This window comes from Anabrus simplex, chromosome 7, assembly GCF_040414725.1.
Source record: "Anabrus simplex isolate iqAnaSimp1 chromosome 7, ASM4041472v1, whole genome shotgun sequence".
Classification (NCBI taxonomy): Eukaryota; Metazoa; Arthropoda; class Insecta; order Orthoptera; family Tettigoniidae; genus Anabrus; species Anabrus simplex.
Genome location: NC_090271.1, coordinates 174,814,026 through 174,839,081, shown reverse-complemented (window position 1 = coordinate 174,839,081; position 25,056 = coordinate 174,814,026). Strand labels below are relative to the sequence as shown.

The window sequence follows — 25,056 nt, the reverse complement described above, 5'->3', positions numbered from 1 at the left end:
AAGTTTAGTCCTGGCAGAGTAAGTCATATGACTGAAGGGCAGAATGAAGTCCATTTGGCACTCCATGTCGTACGAAGTAGCCTTGTAAAAGAGCTATTGTGGCACATTTGGTGTTCTTCATCATCATCATCATATCATCATCATAAGGTGTTCTGCCTATTGGCAGGTACCTGACACCATAGCAGTCTCCATCTGCTTCTGTCCCTGGACAACTGTTTGGTAGTATGGTATCTTCCCCTTTTCACTTTCTTAAGCATTGTTATTCTTCTCCTTCCTAGTTTCTTTTCCCCTTCCACTGTACCTTCAAGAACTGTTGTTAGAAGATCTTTTCCTCTCAATATATATCCAATCCAGTTTGCTTTCCTCTTTTTAATCAGATTTAGGAGAGTTCTTGGTTCCTTGATTTTTCCAGCACTGTAAAGTTTTTAACTTGATCCACCCTTTTTATTTTCTCCATTCTCCTCCAAATCCACATCTTGAATGCTTCAAATCTGTCTTTCTCTGTTCTTCATTGTCCAGGATTGTCAGTTGTACAGAAAAACCTCCACGCTGTAACTGCACAGAATCCTAACGTCATGTGAAAAAGTCCGTTTTGTAATTACGGCATTATTTATGCCAACATTATAGGTTATGCATGTATTAATGTATTATGAGCATGATTTATTTCACTGTGGCATTCTATTGCACCAAAAGTTGGGAATCTCTGTTAGGCAAGAGAGCTAAATATAAACTTGCATAAAAAATAATACAAAAAACCTTGTGCTCCTTTCAGGCATGCCCCCAATGGAGATGAGCTGCATGTACCATTTCACCCACATACCAGCCCTTCTGGCATTCTTAAATTTCTGGCAGTACCAGGAATCGAACCCAGGCCCCCAAGGACAGCAGCTAATAACACGAACCGTTACGCTATGGAGGTGGACATAAAGTTGCATAAGAGGTTCGTTTGTCCAACATGATGCAGATCTATCGACAGTTTTCAGGGTTACATAAAATCAGCTTCATGGTCCGTATCGCACTTCAATAGATTCACAATGAAGTATTTATTTATTTTCCACCTAGTCGATACAATGATTGCCTAAGGCAATTTTTATTGGTCAAAAGTGGTACATGTTTCGTATATTATCAACATCTTCAGCCACATAACACAGTTTAGATGAAAAATATAAAATTGACAAAGTAATGCTTTAGAGGAAGTGTCCTTGAAATTAACATAAGATTGACAAGATTAAAACAAACAAATAACTCAAGAGAAAATATATAAATTATTTCTACAATAGAAAGCAGTCGTCAAGGAAACACTTGTACAACATTCCATAGAGAAATTGTCCTAATAAATATTCTTTTCTTAATAATCCATGAAAAACGATCAATTTATAAATTAAAAATTATACATTTTATAAGTAATTATCGAAATGAAGAAATCCTGATATCACAGTGACCTGAGGAGGAGGAGGAGGAGCGGGGGATATAGGTGTGTCAAGAACTTCCTTGCTGTCACCTATAGCTTCAACTGAGGAGGAACAAGTTGTAGGGCTATCTGTAGGTGGAGAAATGCCAATTCTTTTTTCTTGATCCTTCTCAAGCATTTTCAAATATACTAGAATTTGATAATATAATGGATTCTTATATTCTACAGCCTCATTAAGGTTATCATTTTTCTTTACAAGTTGGTCTAGATGAATGTACAGGTCTTCATATGTGTTCATTAAGCTGCCCTTTTTTAACTTTTTTATGATGGTCAGGTCTTGTTCTATGTTTGTAAATTTATGACCTGTGGCAGTCATGTGTGATCCCATTGCTGAGAATCTTCTATGTTTTTCAGCATTCACATGTTCCAAATATCTAACTTTAATAAATTTTCGGAGAAGCAACAATCTAAATTAGCAGTCGAACCTAGTAAAACTGAAAAATATATCAAGTTCACATATAATAATCCAAACATTCATGTAATAACAAATTTATTTAAAAGAAAAAATTTCAAAATTGCATTTTCCACCAATAACAACATGAAACATAGTATTTTCAACCATGATACAATAAATCTCTCGGAAAAAGATAAATTTTTTGATTCCGGTATATATAAACTCACATGCTTTGAATGTAAGAACACATACATAGGACAATCTGGCCGCAATTTTAAAGTTAGATATTTGGAACATGTGAATGCTGAAAAACATAGAAGATTCTCAGCAATGGGATCACACATGACTGCCACAGGTCATAAATTTACAAACATAGAACAAGACCTGACCATCATAAAAAAGTTAAAAAAGGGCAGCTTAATGAACACATATGAAGACCTGTACATTCATCTAGACCAACTTGTAAAGAAAAATGATAACCTTAATGAGGCTGTAGAATATAAGAATCCATTATATTATCAAATTCTAGTATATTTGAAAATGCTTGAGAAGGATCAAGAAAAAAGAATTGGCATTTCTCCACCTACAGATAGCCCTACAACTTGTTCCTCCTCAGTTGAAGCTATAGGTGACAGCAAGGAAGTTCTTGACACACCTATATCCCCCGCTCCTCCTCCTCCTCCTCCTCAGGTGCAAGAACAAGGAAGAACGCATCATCAATATTACACCCGGCGCAAAACTGTGAAAGAATGACAGGAGTTACTGTTCCAAAGGAAAGCAGGCTTAATAAGATTTGACAACTAGGAATTAGTTATATTTTCATCTACATTAATAATAAGAGCCGCACTGTGATATCAGGATTTCTTCATTTCGATAATTACTTATAAAATGTATAATTTTTAATTTATAAATTGATCGTTTTTCATGGATTATTAAGAAAAGAATATTTATTAGGACAATTTCTCTATGGAATGTTGTACAAGTGTTTCCTTGACGACTGCTTTCTATTGTAGAAATAATTTATATATTTTCTCTTGAGTTATTTGTTTGTTTTAATCTTGTCAATCTTATGTTAATTTCAAGGACACTTCCTCTAAAGCATTACTTTGTCAATTTTATATTTTTCATCTAAACTGTGTTATGTGGCTGAAGATGTTGATAATATACGAAACATGTACCACTTTTGACCAATAAAAATTGCCTTAGGCAATCATTGTATCGACTAGGTGGAAAATAAATAAATACTTCATTGTGAATCTAGTTTTCAGGGTGTCAGTATGCCAATGTTTAGCATTAGTACTTTGAAAATGGTGTGCCACATGTAACGAGAATGCAACGTAGTGATTAGAAATAAAGTCATGCCATGAAAATAATGCACTTTAATTTTCCAATGTTTATATGAACTTGTAGTAATGTGTACTCTCTTATATATTCCACTCAAACTTGAGGTTAGATACACTCATGCCTCACCAATTGTGATGATAACGTAGCAAACACTAACTGGAATTAAAGTTCATGGTCAGAGACCACAGCAAGTACATGCTCACAATATTAAGTTAACTAGCTTAGCACTTCACAGCACAATTCAGTAGACATAGCAGTAACACCAAAGTTGACTAGAAGTCCCAGTCAAGAGTCAAGCCAAGCCACAATTCTCAAAGACAATCGCACTCCCGGCAAACCAGCCATTAAATAAACTTTTCAAGTCACATGGTTCTCCCACCAGTCATCACCTCCTATCCTTCTATTTTTCTCCATCCAAGCTAATCACCACATTGCATTCCCATCACACATGTACTAACACTAAAAATTGGCATACTGACACCCTGAAAATTGTTCAGTGATCTGATCCATGTTGGACAAACCAACCTGTTACCCAAATTTATATTTAGCTTTCTTGCCTAACAGAGATTCCTAACTTTTGGTTGTCAGAAATTTGACATGGTATTCTTACAATGAAATAAATAATGTTTACAATACATTGATAAATACTGTACAAAACCTATAATATGGGCATATATAATGCCATAAGTACAAAATTTTCTTCACATGGAATTAGGATTCTGTACAGTTAACAACACTAAGCATTTAGCAGAATTTTTTCTTAACTCCATCCTCCTGTTGCTACATAACAAGCATTTCATTTTCTTGAAGGCTTGTTTTGCCATTGCTATTCTTGTTTTTCTTCCTCACTCATCCAGTTGTCAGTTAGCATGATCCCTAAATATCTGTACTGTGCAATCTGTTCAACTTGACCTTCTGTTGTTTTTAACTTCATAGCTTCTTTGTCATATACTCTCATCACCTTAGTTTTCTTTGTCTTTATTTGCATTTCATACTCTTGCATTCCTTTATCTAGTCTGGGTAGTGTTCTTTGAAGGAATACGGTTTCTTTGCCAGGCAGTACCATGTCACCAGCCACCCTGATACAGGTGATTTTCCAGCCTCCTATGCTTACTCCTTTTTTCCTCTCCACTTCTAAAGTCTTCCATTTGGTGTTAGTTGATTATAATTCAACCATTGATTGCCCAACAAAGCTCTGTTCCTCTGCTGTCTGGTGGAAAAAATGGACCATCAAAAGTGACATCCATGCAGCCTAAACAACATCCAGTCAAAATATCTGCAACATAGGAGCTGAGGCTATACAGCATAGATAAAACTATCTTGTGATTTTATGTATGGTAGAGCCTGTTGCAAGATGATATATCTTCCAAACATCGCGACGACACTGTCAATGTCATAAAAAAGCAACAGCCACCACCAATTCTTGCCTCTTATTCTTATCCTGTAATTGGCAATGCCATTATAATGTAAAACCATTTTTTTCCTTTCCAAGTGGAAGTGTGGTTGAGGAATCACATTGTGCTCCTTCCCCTTCCTTTTGTACATCTTTATGTGCACCATTAGATGCATGCCTACATGGTCTAAGATAGCAAAATTAGACAAAACTTTGACAATAGAATTATCATGCCATTGTTTCCATATTTGCTGGTAGCATCCAGTGTTGCATATTGCATACATGCAATATACTGCACACTGAGCAGCATGAAAAATGCAGCACCCAATAAATGTGTAATTATCTATTAAATCAAAGTGAAGCACTTCAACCAATTTTTTTAAGATGTGGTATATTATTGGCGTTGCATTATGAGCAAACAATGAAGCATTGATTACTTATTGCACTAGTCTCAGTTGTTTTTTTCCGTGCAGCCCGCTAGGATGTGAACCAATAATGTTTTCACACTTTTGTAGCGCTTATTGTTCTACCTTTAATTGTTCCCCTTTCCATCACACATGTTTGTGGGATCTTTCTGTGATTGTCTTAATCAGCTTTCTGGAGTAAACATGCCATTAAGCCCTGAACAAGTTGCGAAAGCTGTTGCTTTGTTAGAAGATGGTTGCATGATTTCCAGAACCGTATGAAGGTACAGGAAAATTGGAGGCTTTGCACGGAGACCAGGTTCAGGCCCAAGAAGAGCAACATCGGAGAGAGATGACCGCTTTTTACAACTTCAGGTTCTCCACAACCGTCACACCACCGCTGCTGAAGCACAAAATCGACTCCACCAAGTTCAAGGGGTCAATGTTAGTGAGAGAACCGTTCGAAGAAGACTGGAAGAAGCCAATCTTAAGTCCAAAAGACATGCTACAGGTCCAGAACTCACCAGAGATCATCGCACAGCTCAACTACGTTTTGCAAGGGAACATCTTGGCTGGACGGTACAACAATGGGATCAAGTGTTGCTCACCAATGAGTCACGATTTGGCCTCTGATCACCTGACGGAAGAGAGAGATTCTGGAAAATGCCAGGGAAAAGGTATTCCCCTTGCACATTCCCGTTCAGGACACCTTTACAGGTGGTTCTGTGATGGTATGGGCAGGAATCAATACAGCTGCAAGGACAGATTTGGTCTTCATGGAGAATGGGAGCCTTACCACACATCGGTCTGTGGAGGAAATCCTTCTGGAGCATGTTGTGCCTTTCGCTCCATTTATTGGTGATGATTTTACACTAATGCATGACAATGCACACCCACATGTTGCAAGAATTGTGCAAGAGTTCTTGGATGGAACAGGGATTCGTGCTACGGCTTGGCCTGCTTGAAGCCCTGATTTGAATCCTATTGAGCATGTTTGGGACCAGCTGGGGAGAAGAGCCTGTCAGCACTATCCAGAGACCCTACAGGACCTACGGAATGCCCTCCTGGAAGAATGAGAGATGATTCCTCAACAGGACATTACTGCATTAATCAGGAGCATGCCTGAAAGATTGAATGCCATCATTGGTGTAATACACACTTTTGAAGATGTGAACAGAGGTCCCTGAGATCATCTCCGAGGTCCGTGAAGTGAAAGTGTGAAGTGTATAACATCAAAATAGAAGTGCACTGCTTTTATAAGCTTACTCAGTATTTCCTTGAAATGTGCATCTCTGGCTTAATTTGTTTATAATCGTCTTTTTTTTTCATTGTTAGACACTTAGATGGGACCGTACCACAATATTCTACCATAAGATAGTGGATTAGTGTCATAAAAGTGTCATAAATTTAAGATAAATTTCATTTTTCAAAGAAATTGAAGTGTTGCATTTTTCATGCCGCTCAGTGTATATTGGTAACATGTGATACAACACTGGCAATGCAATACTTCCACACAAAATTGTGTATGTATGAAATCTAAGATTATATAGTTAACAAAATACCTGTAATGACATTAAGCCTAAAACATAACAATAATGTGAAGTGTTCAAGAATACAGAAGTGTACTTGTTTTGATTAATGTTGATTAATAGTTCTTAATGGGCTAGTGGAACGTAAACAGTGAAATGTAAGAATATAAATAGAGAGATGATGGATGTCCCTGAAGATGCACAAGAAGTGTTTTATGCTATAAATCTCGTCATTCATTTTTAGAAGGCTAAAACCAACATTGTACTTAATTTACAAGGTCATTCTACTTCAGAGCTAAGTCTTTATTTTGTGGGTTTTTCAGAGAAAGACAGCTAAGCCATTTGGAAATATTGATCTCACCAAAGTTTTAATACTTTCTCAGGTAAGCAAGATGCCTTTCAAGAAATACACACTATTTAGTTGGAACTTTTCTGTCTTTCTAAATCATGAACATGACCATATTTCAATATATACTCCTTGTTCTGAAGCCCTTGTTTTTCTCTCCCTCTCTTTCTTTTTTCCTCTTTAATGTATGTGAGTAGTATATCAGTCAAGAAGTATGACAATTTCTTTCTTTCACAATTTTGCTTTACGTCGCACCCACACAGATAGGTCTTATAGCGATGATGAGATAGTAAAGGAATAGGAGTGGGAAGTGACCATGGCCTTAGTTCAGATACAGCCCCAGCATTTGTCTGGTGTGAAATGGGAAACCATGAAAAACCATCTTCTGGGCTGCTGACAGTGAGTTTCGAACCCACTATCTCCCGAATGCAAGCGCACAGCTACGTGACCCTAAGCGCACGGCTAACTTGCTCGGTGAAGTATGAAGAACTTTTGAGTTAATGTATAGAAACCTTGAACATGCATTTTCATTTCAGGGAAACTTTTTTTTTTCCAAATAAAAATTATAACCATTTCATGCAAACTTCCTGTTGTTGTGTCTATTAGACAATAAAAAACCCAAAGCAGGCCAAACAAGAGAGAGAATGGCAGTATAGTCAGTTGTGTTTTTACTTTGTAGCCTTGCAAAAGCAAATTGTACTTTCCATAATTTACAGATGTAATATTTGCATTGAAACTGCAATTCATGAGCTTCTAATTCATGAGATTCAGTTTTGTACAATTCTAAAATGTTGTCAAATGTCTCCCTATGAACTTTGTGCAAAATCAAAGAATTTTACATATTTTACTTTCTGGAGCAAAATGTTTGAATTCTTAAAAAAAGCTTTAGCCTAATGTATTTCACATTTGATACACCTGAAAATACTGCAAATTGTGGCAACTTTTTAATGTCATTCCTAAGAGTGTGGTGAACATTACATGGTTTATGATAGCAATGTACTTCTGTCTTTTACCAGAGATATTAGTGGCCCATTTACTTCCAGAGAACATGTTGGTGAATATTTTATTTTGCCAGTCTAGACAAGAAAATATACCTCTGTTTTACGATATGATCAACTGAGCAACATCATCCTCATCTCTAGCTTCTCTCCAGGAGAGCAACAGTTTGATCAACAGTCAATATCAAAACTTCAAGCCTGTTTGCTTGTTAGCTTTTCATTATGAAAAATAGAGTCCTTTTAGCATTGTATTTTTATAGTTTCCTTGTTTGCAAATAAAAATATCATATTCTTTTTTACATATCTTGTTTAGAAATCCAGTTCTTAAAATTAATTAATTCTCCCAATAGTAGTTGTATGAAGTAGATCTTTCTATGTTCTTTGAAGGTGTTAACTCACATGCTTCATCTCTGTTTTCTAACATCTAAGATAGAGTTAAACCTCAGATTTATAAATGATCTACTTTACTCAACCTTCTGATTGAATGACAATGATCAGCTGTTGTACCATTCAGTAGGAAAATAATGAACTAGGGAGCTTATCTGTGTAGTGTTACTGTTACAATGATACCAGTAACCTTCATGTAAAATTGCTTTAATGATTTTCTCTGGGTAATCTTGAAAATCTCAGGACAACTTTGAAATTTCTTGGATCTAATATCCCAGCAAATCCGTAGGTGGATTGCACAACTTGACATTCATCTCTTTTGAAAAATATTTGTGTGAACTATAGATATGGAATGGCTCATATGTTCTTACTAGTTGCTTTCTCTACTGCTAGTATTTGTGTCAAAAAGGCTTAGGTCATCTCAACTATCAGGAGAAAAAACACAAAATGAGAACATTGTAATAAAAAATGTACAGCTTAATACACATAGGCTACTTTAACCCGCCATCGGTATCGTTGTTAGGTAGCCCCTAACAAAAACATTCCTTATTAAGAAAAGTTTTTTGGTTTGAATCATCGCGTAACGAAGGAAAACATGTGACTCATAAACTCATTTGAGAATACCTGGAGTTTGAAAAGTTTGAGTCTTAAACTAAAAAACTTTTCTTAATAAGGAATGTTTTTGTTAGGGGCTACCTAACAACGATACCGATGGCGGGTTAAAAGAAAACCTGAATTTAAAAAAAGAATGCAATCAATCAAAATATAGTTATTCTTTATTTAAAACTAATAATACACGAACAGAGCATCCAAAATTGGAAATGTACGTTAAGTAAACTGAATATTAAATATAGAAACTAGTTAACTTCAAGTTAAAAGAATGAACATAATTATTATAGTCCTTCTCAAGAAACTTCTTATTTTCTCCTCACTTTCTCACATCTGCAGACAGAATGAGCTCATATGTAGTCCTTGTCACAGTATCTTGTACCTAACATGCTTGAATTTACTCAAAATATTGTTTTTTTATTGGTTGATATTAGAACTATACAATATTATGTGCTTGCATCAGTATATTGGCAGTTGAGCATGTAATGGTTCAGGAGCTTAGCTTTACAATGGTCAGGCTTGGGTTTGACCCTGGTTAAAGCATGCACTTATCTTTGTTCTAATTTATTTTAGGAACAGTGGTATTCAGGACTTCAAGAAATACTACATTAATGTGATAATGATAAATTAAATAAATAAATTAAATAAATAAATAAATAAATAAATAAATAAATAAATAAATAAATAAATGTACTGGTGTCTGCTATGTTCCACAGTGTATCGGTGCCCATCCCAACTAACTGGAATTTGCCACCTGGACAACAGTCCTAAAAGCAGATTGATTGATTGATTGATTGATTGATTGATTGATTGATTGATTGATTGATTGATTGATTGATTGATTGATTGATTGATTTCATTTCCTATTTGCTGTTGCTTTCTCCAACAAATGGTCACCATTGTTTGTTCATCACTGTGCTGAGTAGATATGTGAACATATAATAATGTAAAGACATTTGAGTATTATAAGTTGCACATCAGAAAGAACATTTCTGTCACAGTCTAGGGAAAAATTTAAATTTATTAATTAAATTCAGCCATGTTTTCTTTCATTGATCATTTCACTTTGCCTTCTTCTACTTTCTATCTTGATAAATTATTCCAATCCCTAATTTTCTTCCTGTAAATGAATATTAGTCTATTTATCCTCTTGAATTCCTAATTTATCTCCATACTATGAACTTGTATATAATTGAAAGATCCACTCCTGATTATTTATCTACTAATGTCATTCCACACCTCTCCACTGACCGCTTGGAATATACTGCTTAGTCGAGCAGCTTGTCACGTTACTTCCAGATCTTTCCAGCCCAAGTTTGCAACATTTTTGTAATGCTACTTTTTTGTCAGACATCACTCAGGACAAATTGCACAGCTTTCCTTTGGATCTTTTCCAGTTCTCATATCAAGTAACCCTGATGTGGGGTCCCTAGAACAATACTCTAATTGGGGTCTCATCACCGTATGAAGAGATCTGTAACCTTTATTTACAACCTCATTTATGTGATTTTCCCAGTGAAGTTCTTTCCTTATATTAATCTCTTAATACTTACAGTGATCCCTGTGAGGAACATTCACCTCATCAACACAATAGGCCTATTTATATTTATATTATCATATTTGCCTGTCCTTCAACATTAAAAATAATGTTTTTAAAGACTTTTTAATGTGAGATAACCCATATTATTGTAATGATATGTTTTTTAGGCTAGTGGAAAGACAATGTATCATCTTATGTGATATAATTTTATTCAATGTATATCTTTCTGCATTTTTTGTAACTGTTCTGATTTCATTAAGTAACTGAAGATGTCCCAGAATAAGGGACGAAACATATCCTACTTGACATAATTGTATTTCCATAAGTGAATACATTGTTTTAATATTGAAAAACTGTGGGTATCTCTCATAACATCTATACAATATAATTAATCACCATCACTATGGGCTTTAACCATGAAATTTATTTCATGCAACTTACGGCTTAGACAAGCAGCTCACCTTCTTGCTCTCAAGTCTTCCCAGTACAAAATTTACAACATTTTTGTAATACTACTCTTTTGTCAGAAATCACTAAGAATAAATCATGCTGCTCTCCTTTGGATCTTTTTCACTTGTATCAAGGAATGTGGTGTGGTTCTAATACACTGGAACCATACTCTAATTGAGGTCTTACCAGTGACTTATATGCTCTCTCTTTAACATCCCTACTAGAACCCCTAAATACATCATAATCATAATCATAACCATATGATGAGATCTGTAACCTTTCTTTACAACTTCATTAATGCGGTTACCCCAATGAAGCTCATTTGTTGTATTAACATTTAGGTACTCCCCTGCGAACCATGTGAACTTGCCATGGTGGGGAGGCTTGCGTGTCCCAGTGAAGCAGATAGCCAAGCCGCAGGTGCAACCATATCGGATGGGTATCTGTCGAAGGACCAGGCTAACGAATGGTTCATTGAAAGGGGGGTAGCAGCCTATTGGAAGTTGCAAGGGCAGCAGTCTAGATGATTGACTGATATGGCCTGTAATAATACTCAACATGGCTTAGCTGTGTTAATACTGCTTCACAGCTGAAAGCAATGGGAAACTACAGTCGTACCTAACTAACTCCCGATTACATGCAGCTCTCTCTGTATGAATGATGTACTGATGATGGCTTCCTCCCTGGTAAAATATTCCGGAAGTGAAATAGTCCCCCATTCGGATCTCCGGGTGGTGACTACACGAGATCGGGTGATCATCAGGGCGATGGATTCTGACATTCTGCGAATCGGAGCATGGAATGTTAGAAGTTTAAGTCATTGTGGAAGGTTAGATAATCTGAAAAGGGAGATGTGGTTGGTATAAGTGAAGTGTGTTGGCAGGAAGGGCAGGACGTTTGGTCAGGCAACTACAGAATTATCAACACAAAATCAAACAGGGGAAATGCAGGAGTTGGTTTTAATAATGAATCAGAAAATAGGGCAGCGGGTAAGGTACTAACACCAGCATAGTGAAAAGATTATTGTTGTCAACATAGGCACCAAACCAATGCCCACCACAATAGTGAAGGTCCATATGCTTACTAGTTCAGTGGATGATGAAGAAATCAAAAGAATATGAAGGTTACCTCAAAATAACCGGAATAACATTGCTGTGGGCGAAGCTTGTATAGTACACATTTCTGCCACTAGGCATGTATAGCGTAACTCATTGCCAGTTCAGTGCTGCCTGTGTTGTCAATCTGGCTTGTGATGTTCATGTGCAGTGATTGTTTTTGCTAGCGCTGTATTGTTTCTTTTTTATGATGGCAAGTATTAGTGACAATGTGCAGCAGTGAAATTTTGTTTTCTTCTCGGTAAAAATGCTACTGAAACCGTTTTAATGTTCAAAACAGCTTACAAAGATGACACTATAGGAAAAACTCAAGTGAACATGTGGTTTGCTCAGTTTAAAAATGGCGACATGTCGATTGATGATAAACCTAATTCTGGACGTCCATCAACTGCCCGAATTGACGAAAATGTTAAAAAAATTCGAGAGCTTGTGCTCACAGACCATCGACAGATAATTGATAAACTGTCAGAGATTAGTGGGTTATCTTGGAGCTCGGTTCAGCGAATTTTAAAGGAAGACATGGGAATTAAGGGGGTTGCTGTCAAGTTTGTTTCTCGGGTTCTGACTGACAATAAAAAAGAACGTCAAGTTGAAACATGTTGTGTTTTGAAACAACAGCTTGAAACTAATCCAGATTTTCTGTCAAAGGTCATTACTGGTGATGAGTCAGGGTACTATGGTTACGACCCAGAAACAAAGCAACAGTCAAGACAATGGAGGACGTCACTGTCACCTCATTCAAAAAAAATGTCATCAAGTCAAATCAAACATCAAAGCAATGCTGATTTGTTTTTTTGCGTAGTTCATTTAGAGTTTGTTCCCCCAGGTCAGACCATCAATCAATCCTTTTATTTTTAAGTTTTAAGAAGATTGCACAACAGTGTTCGTCAAAAATGACCTGATTTGTGGCAGACAGGAGATTTGTTCTTCCACCATGACAACGCACCAGCATACACAGCCATCTCTGTTAGACAGTTTTGGGATAAAAATGGCATGGTTCCGCTACCGCATGAACCTTACTTGCCTGACCTGGCTCCGTGCAACGTTTTCTTATTTCCACACATGAAAAGGGGCATGAAAGGACCCTGATTTGACAACATTGAAGAGGTCAAGAAAACGAGGGAGGAGCTGTCAGCCATTTCAAAAGGTGACTGCAGAAAATGTTTTGAACTGTGGAAGCACTGCTGGGACAAATTTATTAGTTGTAATGGAGAGTATTTTGAAGGGGATAAATTGTTTTGTAAAAAAATTTGAAAATATATAGCTTAAAAAAATTGTTTTTTTTGGGGGGGTACCCCCTCGTATATGAAGAGAGAGAAGATTTAATACAATATGTAAAAGGTGAGGAGAATCTAATTGTGGTGGGAGACTGGTTCCTGTTGTTGGATGTGCCAGCGGGTGGTTAGCTGTTCCAAGAGCTCTGTATTATCTTAGTGATAAAGTAGTTAATAGTTGTAGAAATTTAGCAAATTTTGTGTGTGTATGTGATACATTTAGTTCCACAAATATTGGTGGTTAGTGTTTGTTTGTAGTAACTGTGATTATTGGTATTTATTTACAATTTTCACACTGAGTAGTTCTGTAGGCGTTCGGTAGAGTACAAGTTGTAATTTAAGACTGCGTGAAAGAAGAAATATCACTTTCTCTTTAATATTATTATTAAAATGTCAGTAGGTTTGTTGATAAAATGCTTACAAAGATGGGATATTAAAACGAGTCATAACCTTGGCAGCGGTTATATAGTGCAGGCAATTGACAGGGAATTTCAAATAGCAGTTCAACTGTTCCACCTATCACGAAAGTACACTGACTGACAGAGCAAATGCAACACCAAGAAGGAGTGGTTCAAAAGGGATGAAAGTTGGGGGGAAAAACAGAGACGGCACGGACGAATAATTGATGTTTATTTCAAACCGATATGCAGGTTACACGATGCGCACGGCATCGACACAGTAGGATGTAGGACCACCGTGAGCGGCGATGCACGCAGAAACACGTCGAGGTACAGAGTCAATAAGAGTGCGGATGGTGTCCTGAGGGATGGTTCTCCATTCTCTGTCAACCATTTGCCACAGTTGGTCGTCCGTACGAGGCTGGGGCAGAGTTTGCAAACGGCGTCCAATGAGATCCCACACGTGTTCGATTGGTGAGAGATCCGGAGAGTACGCTGGCCACGGAAGCATCTGTACACCTCGTAGAGACTGTTGGGAGATGCGAGCAGTGTGTGGGCGGGCATTATCCTGCTGAAACAGAGCATTGGGCAGCCCCTGAAGGTACGGGAGTGCCACCGGCAGCAGCACATGCTGCACGTAGCGGTGGGCATTTAACGTGCCTTGAATACGCACTAGAGGCGACGTGGAATTATACGCGGTAGTGCCCCAAACAATGATGCCGCGTTGTCTAGCGGTAGGGCGCTCCACAGTTACTGCCGGATTTGACCTTTCTCCACGCCGACGCCACACTCGTCTGCGGTGACTATCACTGACAAAACAGAAGCGTGACTCATCGGAGAACACGACGTTCCGCCATTCCCTCGTCCAAGTCGCTCTAGCCCGGCACCATGCCAGGCGTGCACGTCTATGCTGTGGAGTCAATGGTAGTCTTCTGAGCGGATGCCGGGAGTGCAGGCCTCCTTCAACCAATCGACGGGAAATTGTTCTGGGCGATATTGGAACAGCCAGGGTGTCTTGCACGTGCTGAAGAATGACGGTTGACGTGGCGTGCGGGGCTGCCACCGCTTGGCGGCGGATGCGCCGATCCTCGCGTGCTGACGTCACTCGGGCTGCGCCTGGACCCCTCGCACGTGCCACATGTCCCTGCGCCAACCATCTTCGCCACAGGCGCTGCACCGTGGACACATCCCTATGGGTATCGGCTGCGATTTGACGAAGCGACCAACCTGCCCTTCTCAGCCCGATCACCATACCCCTCGTAAAGTCGTCTGTCTGCTGGAAATGCCTCTGTTGACGGCGGCCTGGCATTCTTAGCTATACACGTGTTCTGTGGCACACGACAACACGTTCTACAATGACTGTCGGCTGAGGAATCACGATACGAAGTGGGCCATTCGCCAACGCCGTGTCCCATTTATCGTTCGCTACGTGCGCAGCACAGTGGCGCATTTCACATCATGAGCATACCTCAGTGACGTCAGTCTACCCTGCAATTGGCATAAAGTTCTGACCACTCCTTCTTGGTGTTGCATTTGCTCTGTCAGTCAGTGTAATAACTTCTTTAAATAACATGATACCGATGTAAATTTTGTTTAAAGAAAGGATTTCAACAGAATATAGAGTATTTCACTGGCAAAATAGTTAACAGTCGTTTTGTTATTATTGATTATTGTCGCTCTTTGTATTCAAATATTGCAATGTTGGCTACATTTGTGAACAAAGGGTGTAGTGTATCAAGAAAATATAAATAAAAATCAGCTGAATCTTGTATTCCAATCATTTGTAGTTCTGAGTAGGCAGTTAAAGTATCCATAATTTATATTTCACACCCTCAATCTTTCAATAATTATGAGCGGTTAGCTAATAAAAATAAAGTTCCTATATCCCAATAATTGCAATTCAAATCGCTGGCGTAGCTTTGACAGAAGTATTTTTTGAGAAATTATTGTAGACAACCTCATATTTTTCAGCATTTAAGGACACTTTTATTCTATGTCCTGCAGAGTAGGGAAAATAATAGTCATCCACCATCTGTAATAATCACATAACCACATTTCAGTTGAGAATTGTAGCGTAGATATGGTATATTAGATAGTAATCTTGCCTGTTATATTCATATGTTTCTTTGTGTATGGTAACCCTTTTGATACTTTAGCATTTAACCAAACTGCTGGTTTCATTTCTATTACAGCATAGTAAGATAAAGTAGTACTAATATTAATCTGTCTAGGCATTTAACTTTGTTGGTAATCCTTGAGTACCCTATGGGAGTCAACACCTATGTCAATCCTTGAGTAGTTCTTGCAAATTTCTAACTTTAGGCCTAATTGGAATTTTCATTTCTATTTGTGCTTAGTAATAACCTATTGTAATTAGGATACATCTGAATGTAGCTTAAAAATTATTGTAGTGTATTGTAGTAACTTATTAGAAATTATAGTGCTTATTGTATTATTTTGAGTAGTATTGCAAATTTCAAACTTTAACTGTAATTTCCATTTCTGTTTGTGCTTAGTAATAACCTGTTGTAATTAGGATACGTCTGAATATAATTTAAAATTGTTGTAGTGTATTGTAGTGTCTGAACGTAGTCTGAACATTGAAAATTATTGTAGTGTATTATAGTATCTTATTAAAAATTAGTGTGTTTATTCTATTACTGTGAAATATTTGTGTAGTATAGTATCTGTAGTATCTGTGGTATCTGTAGTAACTCTCTTACTAGAATTCTGTTGTAGTAATTAGGGTAGACATAACTGCAGTTTGGAATTGTGTAATTCTTGTGTATTATTTTCTGTTTTCAGTAATTAACAGCAATTTTCATCCTGTTAGTATGTTGTAGGAAAAATAATCTTACAACTAAGTCGTATAGTAGTGTAGTAGTAGCCTATATTAATTACCTTATTGTCATGTGATCTTTGTGAACTATCCTACACAATATTTCTTTCCTTTCATTTTTATTTTGCACAGAATAAGTTCTCTTATTTTTCCCTTTCTTTTCATTATTCAGTAAAGAATGGCTAAGGAATGCAAGTGTAGGAACTGTGGGTGTGGGCAGACATTAAGGAGTATGAGGGAGGAGTTGGAGAGTTTGGGGGAGATAATTAGGATCCTGTCAGAGGACAGGAAGGAAAATAGGCCTCCCACAAACAATGTACAGGATACAGTAGGTGTAAAAGAGAGATGGGAAGGAAAGGAGGGAATCGTAGAAGACAGGTGATCTAATGTTTTAAGGGGAAGGAGATTGCAGGCTAAGGGTTCCATTCAGGATCAGAATTCAGGACTGGTGTCTGTGAAAAATCGGTTCGAGTCACCGAAGGTAGAACAACTGAGGGAAGATGAGGAACAGGCAACTGTTGCTGAGAAGTCTAGAAGTAAGAGGAAGGGAAAAGGTAGGAAAGGGAAATTTGGAGTAGTGGATAGGAAAAGACAGGTGGAACAGGGTCATGGGATGGAGAGAAGGGAGGAGGAAGTACCTTCTGCAGCTGTCAGGAAAGAGAGGACTGACCAGGAGGGGACGGGATCAAATGAGGTGGGTAGGGTTGAGGCTCTGGTCATGGGGTATTCCGTTGTTAGAAATGTGGAGAAAGTGTGTCGAGGAAAGGGAACCAGGGTAGAGTGTTATCCAGGAAATACGTTAAGGCAGATGTTGAGGAAAGTAGAACAGAAGGAGGAGGGAAAGGAAAAGGTGGTAATGTTTCACATTGGTACTAACAACATAAGACAAGCAGGTTTAAGTACCAACAGAGTTGGGGATGTGTGGGATCTGATAAATGCAGCAGAGGTGAAGTTTAAGGATGCAGAGATTGTTATCCGTGGAATACTGTGTAGGTGGGATACTGACTGGAAGGTGATTGGGGATTTAAATGTGACTATGGAGTGGGTATGTGGGAAACTGGGAGTGAGATTTCTAGATCCTAATGGGTGGGTAGGAGAAAGGGATCTGCGGTCAGATGACCTTCACCTAAACCGCAGTGGTACGTATAACTTAGGAAATTTGTTTCGAAGGATTATAGGGAGGTACATTCAGGGAAATGGGGTGGCCTAGGGAGTGGTGATAAAGGAACAGGGAACTGGAAGTCAAATAGGGATGACATAAAAATTATAGTGCTGAGCTGTAGAAGTATTGTAAAGAAAGGAATTAATTGAAGTACAGTAATTTAATTGATATAAACTTACCAGATATTGTAATAGGAGTTGAATCATGGCTAAGAAATGATATAATGGATGCAGAAATTTTCTCATGGAACTGGAGTGTGTATCGTAGAGATAAGATAGGAATGGTAGGAGGGGTAGTATTCATTCTGGAGAAAGAAGAATTTGTTAGCTACAAAAAAGTTAAAGATGACAAACATGAAATTCTAGGTAAGGCTCATCTCTAAAGATAATAGGCAACTTGATGTCTTTGGAGTGTACAGGCCAGAAAAGGGTAGCGCTGACACTGATTCAGAATTATTTGATAATTGCTATGTGAGAAACGATAAGGAAAGGAACGTGATTATAGTGGGTGATCTCAATTTATCAAATGTCAATGGGGAAGGTAATGTGAATGACAGGAAGCATGACCTACAAATGGCAAATAAGTTAATATGGGAAGGGCATCTGATTCAGAAAGTGATGGAACCAACTAGAGTGGTGAGTGGTGGTGGTGGTGATTATTGTTTTAAGAGGAAGTACATTTGGGAAACCATCCTTTATATAACACTAATCAGAGAGAAAAAATGCAAGGGGTCTGACACTTCGAAAAATGGAGATATCAGCCAAAGAAAGACAAGGGCCACGAAGGGCATGAAAATGAAAGACTCCCTAGCCCTCGCAAACCTAATAGCATTGGGATCGGAAAAGAACAAGAGTTGACCAAGTGAGGTTGGGTAGGATAGATGAAAGTGAGGAGCCTGGCACAAGTAATTGGACAATGTAATTATTAAATTAATTTAATTATTAAATTAATAATTACATTGTACTTGCAATTCAATACGGATCAGAACCATGAAGTTTATAACCTATGACAAGTAATTGAAAGCAATGCCAGGACTCAGCTAAGGGCCCCGTGGTCACCAACCCACGCTCCAAAGTTCAGAGCCCCTGGGGGTCTAGAGTGGTGACTATTCTGGATATGGTGCTGGTAAAATCAGATGAGCTCTATAGAGAAACCGAAGTAATAGGTGGTATTAGTGATCACGAAGATGTTTTTGTGGTAGTAAAAAAAAAAAAAAAAAAAAAAGGTGAAAGAAAGGAAGGTATTCAAATTAGGACTATTGGACAGTACCATCATCATTATCATCCTCATCATCATCGCCATCATTTCCTAATTCCAGTTTCCCGGGTGTGGTTTACAAGCGCTCGCCATCTCCTTCTGTCTTCATACATCTTCTGTTCCAGTACATCCTCCCATTTGTGTCCTCTCTCCTCCACATCTGATCTTACAGTCTCTATCCAGCGTTTTCTTGGTCATCCCTGTGGTCTTCTTCCTGTGAGATTAAGGTCAAAATATTTTCTGGCAGGTCTTTCCCTGTTCCTTCTCGTTATGTGCCCATACCACGGAAATCTGCGTTTCTTTATGACACTGGTAATAGGAACCTCGATACGAGTTACTTCCTATTCACTTCATTTCTGATCTTGTCCTTTCTGGTAGTTTGGTTTATGGTTCTAATGAATCTCATTTCAGTTTCTTGGATTCTACTGAAGTCTTTGTTTAGTAGGGTACATGTCTCTAAATCATAAGTGAGGATTGGTACAAAGTAAGTGCGGTACATTATTGTTTTTGCTTTTTGTGGTATTTTGCAGTCCCAGAGAAGATTTCTGTTTTGACTGTAGAAGTTTGATGCTTTCTGTGTCCTGCTGAGTATTTCCTGCCTAACAGTCTTGTCTTTCAAGATTGTGCTTCCGAAGTACTTGAAGTGGGAAGCTGATTCGATTTTTACTCCTTCCAGAAATATATTTGAGCTTGTTCTTTCCCTATTGATGGTCATTTCCACTGTCTTTGTTTTGCTCATCTTTAGTCCAAAATTTTTGAATGTATTGTTCTATTTGTTAAGTTTCTTCTGAACTTCAGCTTCTGTCTCTCCCCATAAAAGCACATCATCAGCAAATACCAGGGCATTTGGTTCACTCTCTATTTTCTTGATAGATTTTGACCTTGTCCGTTATTATTATGAACAGGAGTGGTGATAGGGCACTTCTTTGTTGGACACCTCTCTTTGTTTCAAATCATTTTGATTGTCCGTTGCCTATCTGGACACAGCTGTAGCACTTCTGGTATAGTATCTTGACTTTGTCGGTTAAGTACTTTGGCACCTTTAGGTCTTTCAGACATTCCCATATCTTGTTTCGAGGACCACTATCATATGCTTTTTCAATGTCCACAAATGCAATCACAAGATTTCTTCCGTATTCCCAGTACTTTATTGTCAGCCTTTTTACTGCAAACATAAGATCCACAGTACTTTGACCTTTCCTGAACCTGTGTTGTTCTTCCTCAAGCAAAGGTTCCACTATCTTCCTGTCTCATTTCTATGATCTTTTCCAGCAGCTTCAGTGTGTGTGACAACAGCATGATGCCTCTGTAATTTCCACATTTCCGTTGGTTGCCCTTTTTGAACAGTGGGATGATGACTCCTTTACTCCAGTCTTCTGGGATTTTGATCTTTCTCAAATCACTGATAACACACTATATAGCCAATTCAAGCCTGGTATTCCAGCTGCCTTTATCATGTCTGAGCTGAGATCATCGAAGCCTGGGGACTTCCCATTTCACATGCTCTTTAGTGCTGTTTTTGCCTCAAGCCATGTTAATGGGTATTTGTTGTTTATCACCTCACCTATACTACATTCATTGGTGATGGTGTTGCCCCCATCTCCATTTAACAGCACGTTGAAGTACTTCTTCATTTCATCCCTGATCTCTTCCTCTGTTTGTATTAAGCTACTCATCTGTTTCCAGTGCAAGGATGTTTATATATTCATTTCTTTTACTGTTTACTATTTTGTACAGTAGTTTCCTACTTCCTTGACAGTCTTCCTCTATCTTAGTAGTAATGTCATCCCAGCACTTTTCCTTTTCTTCCTGGATCAGTCTTTTTGCAGCCAGGTTTTTTTCCTGTATTGCTGTGCTAGATGTTCAATTTCTAATTCATTTCATCTACATATCATCTGTTTTCTGTTTCTCAAGGTCTAATTTTCTTTTCAGTATATTTCTTTTACTGCTGTCTTCACTGGGTCATTCCACCAAAGTGTTTCCTTCTCTTTTGGTGTGGCACTTGTTTTTCCACAAATTTCCGTGGCTTCTTTTACAAGGGTTTCTTTGGATAAGGACCATTCTTCTTCTACACACCCTTTCTCAGTTTTGGGTAATTTGTCTGTTATCCTCGCTTCATAGTTTCCTTTCTTTTCCATGTCCTTCAACAGCTAGGTCTTAATCTTTGGCATCTTCTTTTGTTTAATTTTGGGCACATGGACATCTTTTAGGTCAGTGATTAATAGCCAATTGTCGCTATCTAGGCACTCGCTGGGTATGACTTTAACATCTGTAACATACTGACCCACTTAAAAAGGCACAAGTATTCAGTCAACAGTATGTAAAGATTATTAGATACAAGGATAATGTCCAGATAGAGGAGGTGACTAATACTAAAGAAGTATTAAAATTTACCTATGACAACAAAGACATTTACTGTAAGATAGAAGAGTTGAAAACTAGAAAAGCAGCTGGAATTGATATGGTTTCGGGGGATATACTAAAGACAATGGGTTGGGATATAGTACCATATCTGAAGTACTTATTTGATTATTGTTTGGTTGAAGGAGCTATACCAAATGAATGGAGAGTTGCTATAGTAGCCTCTGTGTATTAAGGAAAGGGTGATAAGACATAAAGCTGAAAATAACAGGCCAGTCAGTTTGTCATGCATTTCATGTAAGCTTTAGGAAAGCATTCTTTCTGATTATATTAGACATGTTTGGAAAATTAATAACTGGTTTGATCGAAGTCAGTTTGGGTTCAGCAAAGGTTATTCCACTGAATCTCAACTTGTAGGATTCCAGCAAGATATAGCAAATATCCTGGATTCAGCAGGTCAAATGGACTATATCACAATTGACCTACCTAAGGCATTTGATAGTGTAGATTATGGGAGACTACTGGAAAAAATGAATGCAATTGGACTTGACAAAAGAGTGGCTGAATTGGTTGCTACGTTTCTAGAAAATAGAACTTAGAGAATTAGGGTAGGTCTGTCCCGGTAATAATTAACAGGGGAATTCTTCAAGGCAGTATTATTGAACCTCTATATTTTGTTATATATATTATATAAATGATATGAGTAAAGATGTGGAATCAGAGATAAGGCTTCTTGCAGATGATGTTATTCTGTACAGAGTAATAAATAAGTTACAAGATTGTGAGCAACTGCAAAATGACCTTGACATTGTTGTCATATGGACAGTAGGCAATGGTATGATGATGAATGGGGTTAAAAGTCAGGTTGTGAGTTTCACAAGTATGAAAAGTTCTCTCAGTTTTAATTACTGTGTTGATGGGGATCATTGTAAGTACCTAGGTGTTAATATAAGAAAAGATCTTTATTGGGGTGATCACATGAATATGATTGTAAATAAAGAGTACAGATCTCTGCACATGGTTATGAGGGTATTTACAGTAGGTGTTGTAGTAAAGATGTAAAGGAGAGGGCATATAAGTCTCTGGTAAGACCCCAACTAGAGTCTGGTTCCAGTGTATGGGTCCCTCACCAGGATTACTTGATTCAAGAACAGGAAAAAATCCAAAGAAAAGCAGCTCAATTTGTTCTGGGTGATTTCCAACAAAAGCGTAGCGTTACAAAAATGTTGCAAAGTTTGTGCTGGGAAGACTTGGGAGGAAGGAGACAAGCTGCTTGACTAAGTGGTGTGTGATATAGATGTTGATTCCCATAGGGAACCCAAAATATTTGTCCTGAATGAGTAAATTTATAATACCGATATAGTTGGTCCGTTATTGGACATTATAAATTTTCCAGCTAACTCATTCCTGGTTGCCAGCGATTAGCCCCATTGTGCTAAATCTGGCTCATCAGTTGGTAAATAGCACACCTGCCAGGACGCCTGGCTAGTGCATACCATGGAGCCTACTGCGTAGGCTGCTTGGAGCCACCGGCAGTGCCAATGCAGTATGAGACTTTGTCTCATTTTCAAAAATTGATGCCTGCCTGGCCATCAGATGATATAGATGTTGATTCCCATTGGGGACTTGAAATATTTGTCCCAAATGAGTAAATTCATAATACCAATATAGTTGGTCCGTTATTGGACATTTTTAATTTTCCAGCTAACTCATTCCTGGTTGCCAGCGTTTTGCCCCAGTGTGCTAAATCAGGCTCATCAATTGATAAATAACACATTCACCAAAGCTCCAAACCATAAAAGTAGTTAGTGGGACGTAAAGCAAAACATTATCATTAATGCAGATCAGTAGTGATTGATTACAAAGAAGAGAATGTAATACAGTAGGGGAATTTGGAATGGGACAAAAAAAAATGAAAGAGTAGGTCATCTGGGTGAATTCTACACAGATCGTAATTTAGTCCTTGCTAATACTTGGTTCAAACACCACAAATGAAGGCTGTATACATGGATGAGACCTGGAGACACCGGAAAGTATCAAATAGACTTCATTATGATTGGGCAAAGATTCAGAAAACAGGTGCTGGATTGCAAAACTTTCCCAGGAGCAGACGTGGACTCTGACGACAACTTGTTGGTCATGAAATGCCATCTGAGTTGAAAAAATTGAAGAAAGGAAGGAATGCAAGGAGATGGAATCTAGAAAATTTGAAAGAAAAGAAAGTGAGGGATTGTTTCAAGGAACATGTTGCTCAAGGATTAAATTAAAAGGCTGAAGGAAACATAGAGGAAGAATGGACAGTATCGTATTCATAAAGATGCACACATGAGATGCTGTCAATTGTGTACACTGTTTTATTTACAAATTATGTACACATTATACACACACACATTAATGACCCACCATCTTGAACTTAGTTGATTGCACATTAGCATGTCAACCAACTATGGAACACCTGTACGAACACATGTTCACTTCAATGGCAAAACCACAACATGAGTTCACATGCTTAACTCGACTGACGACTCTCGCTAACAACTCGACTCAACAACCCAAGACTGTCCTTTTATATACCTTGCCTTGCCAGGCTAACAGAAAAGTATGACACAACCTGCTTTCTTGTATCTTCTCGAGTCTCCAGTAACCTATATACAAATTAATAGAACATTCTGTAAAACTTGAGTGACAAATGTGCACAACTTTACATCGGATTTATACATCATATTTACAGGTATAAAGTAAATTATATACTATTAATTACGTGTTCACCGGGCGAGTTGGCCTTGAGGTTAGGGCCGTGCAGCTGTGAGCTTGTATCCAGGAGATAGTGGGTTCGAACCACACTCTCCGCAGCCCTGAAGATGGTTTTCCGTGGTTTCCCATTTTCACACCAGACAAATGCTGGGGCTGTACCTTAATTAAGGCCACGGCCGTTCCTTCCCATTCCTAGGCCTTTCTTGTCCCATCGTCGCCATAAGACCTATCTGTGTCGATGCGACGTAAAGCAAGTAGCAAAATAGCAAACCAGCATGGTGAGGTTATTCCATTCAGTGTTAAGATGTATGAGAGAGGAGAAGTGCCATCTGATTTTCAACAGAATGTTGTTATACCTATTACCAAGAAAGCCGGCGCTGACAAGTGTGAAAACTACCGCACCATCAGTTTAGTATCAAATGCGTGCAAAATTTTAATGCATATTATTTTCAGAAGAATGGAAAGGCAAGTTGAAACTGAGTTGGGAGAAAGTCAATTTGGCTTCAGAAGAACTGTAGGAACACGTGAAGCAACTGACTTTACGTCTGATCTTAGAGGATCGAATTAAGAAGGACAAGCCCATGTACATAGCATTCATAGATCTAGACAAAAAACATTTGATGATGTTGATTGGACCAAGTTATTTGAGATATTGAAGATGATCATGATCAGATACCGAGAACGAAGAATGATCTACAATTTATTTAAAAATCAGGACATCATCGTAGAGATTAAATAAATCCTGGTCATGCAGCTTTCGAGTCGTGGACTCAAGTCTCTTCAATGCCAAATCTCGGTTATTTGGAAGAGGTAAATGCTCCTCCTTCCAAAGCAAAGGTACCTCATAGCGTCCAACATCAGTTTTTTCAATGCACGTTTGAAAACTTGTTTGGATCTCAAATTCTCTCTCTTCTTTGGACTTCTGAGATACCGAGTGTATCCAACTTCCAGAGGTCACTGACGTCATTGATGAACAGTGAGGTAACCTCTACTGCTAAGTTGTTCGCCGATTGGCACGGTACTTTACCCAT

At 38.1% G+C, this 25,056-nt stretch overlaps 1 protein-coding gene across 4 annotated transcripts in view; it reads left to right on the top strand.

Annotated features, from left to right (window-relative positions):
* GrlHz (Gustatory receptor-like Holozoa) overlaps positions 1-25,056 on the top strand; it is a 227,476-nt gene that overhangs the window by 80,758 nt on the left and 121,662 nt on the right. The window contains exon 4 of one of the 4 annotated variants that reach the window (XM_068228642.1): positions 6,859-6,918. The exons of the other annotated variants lie outside the window; for them this stretch is intronic. Within the exon in view, the coding sequence (XP_068084743.1) occupies positions 6,859-6,918 (60 nt within the window). The remainder of the gene's footprint in view (positions 1-6,858; positions 6,919-25,056) is intronic. 4 annotated transcript variants of the gene reach the window in all.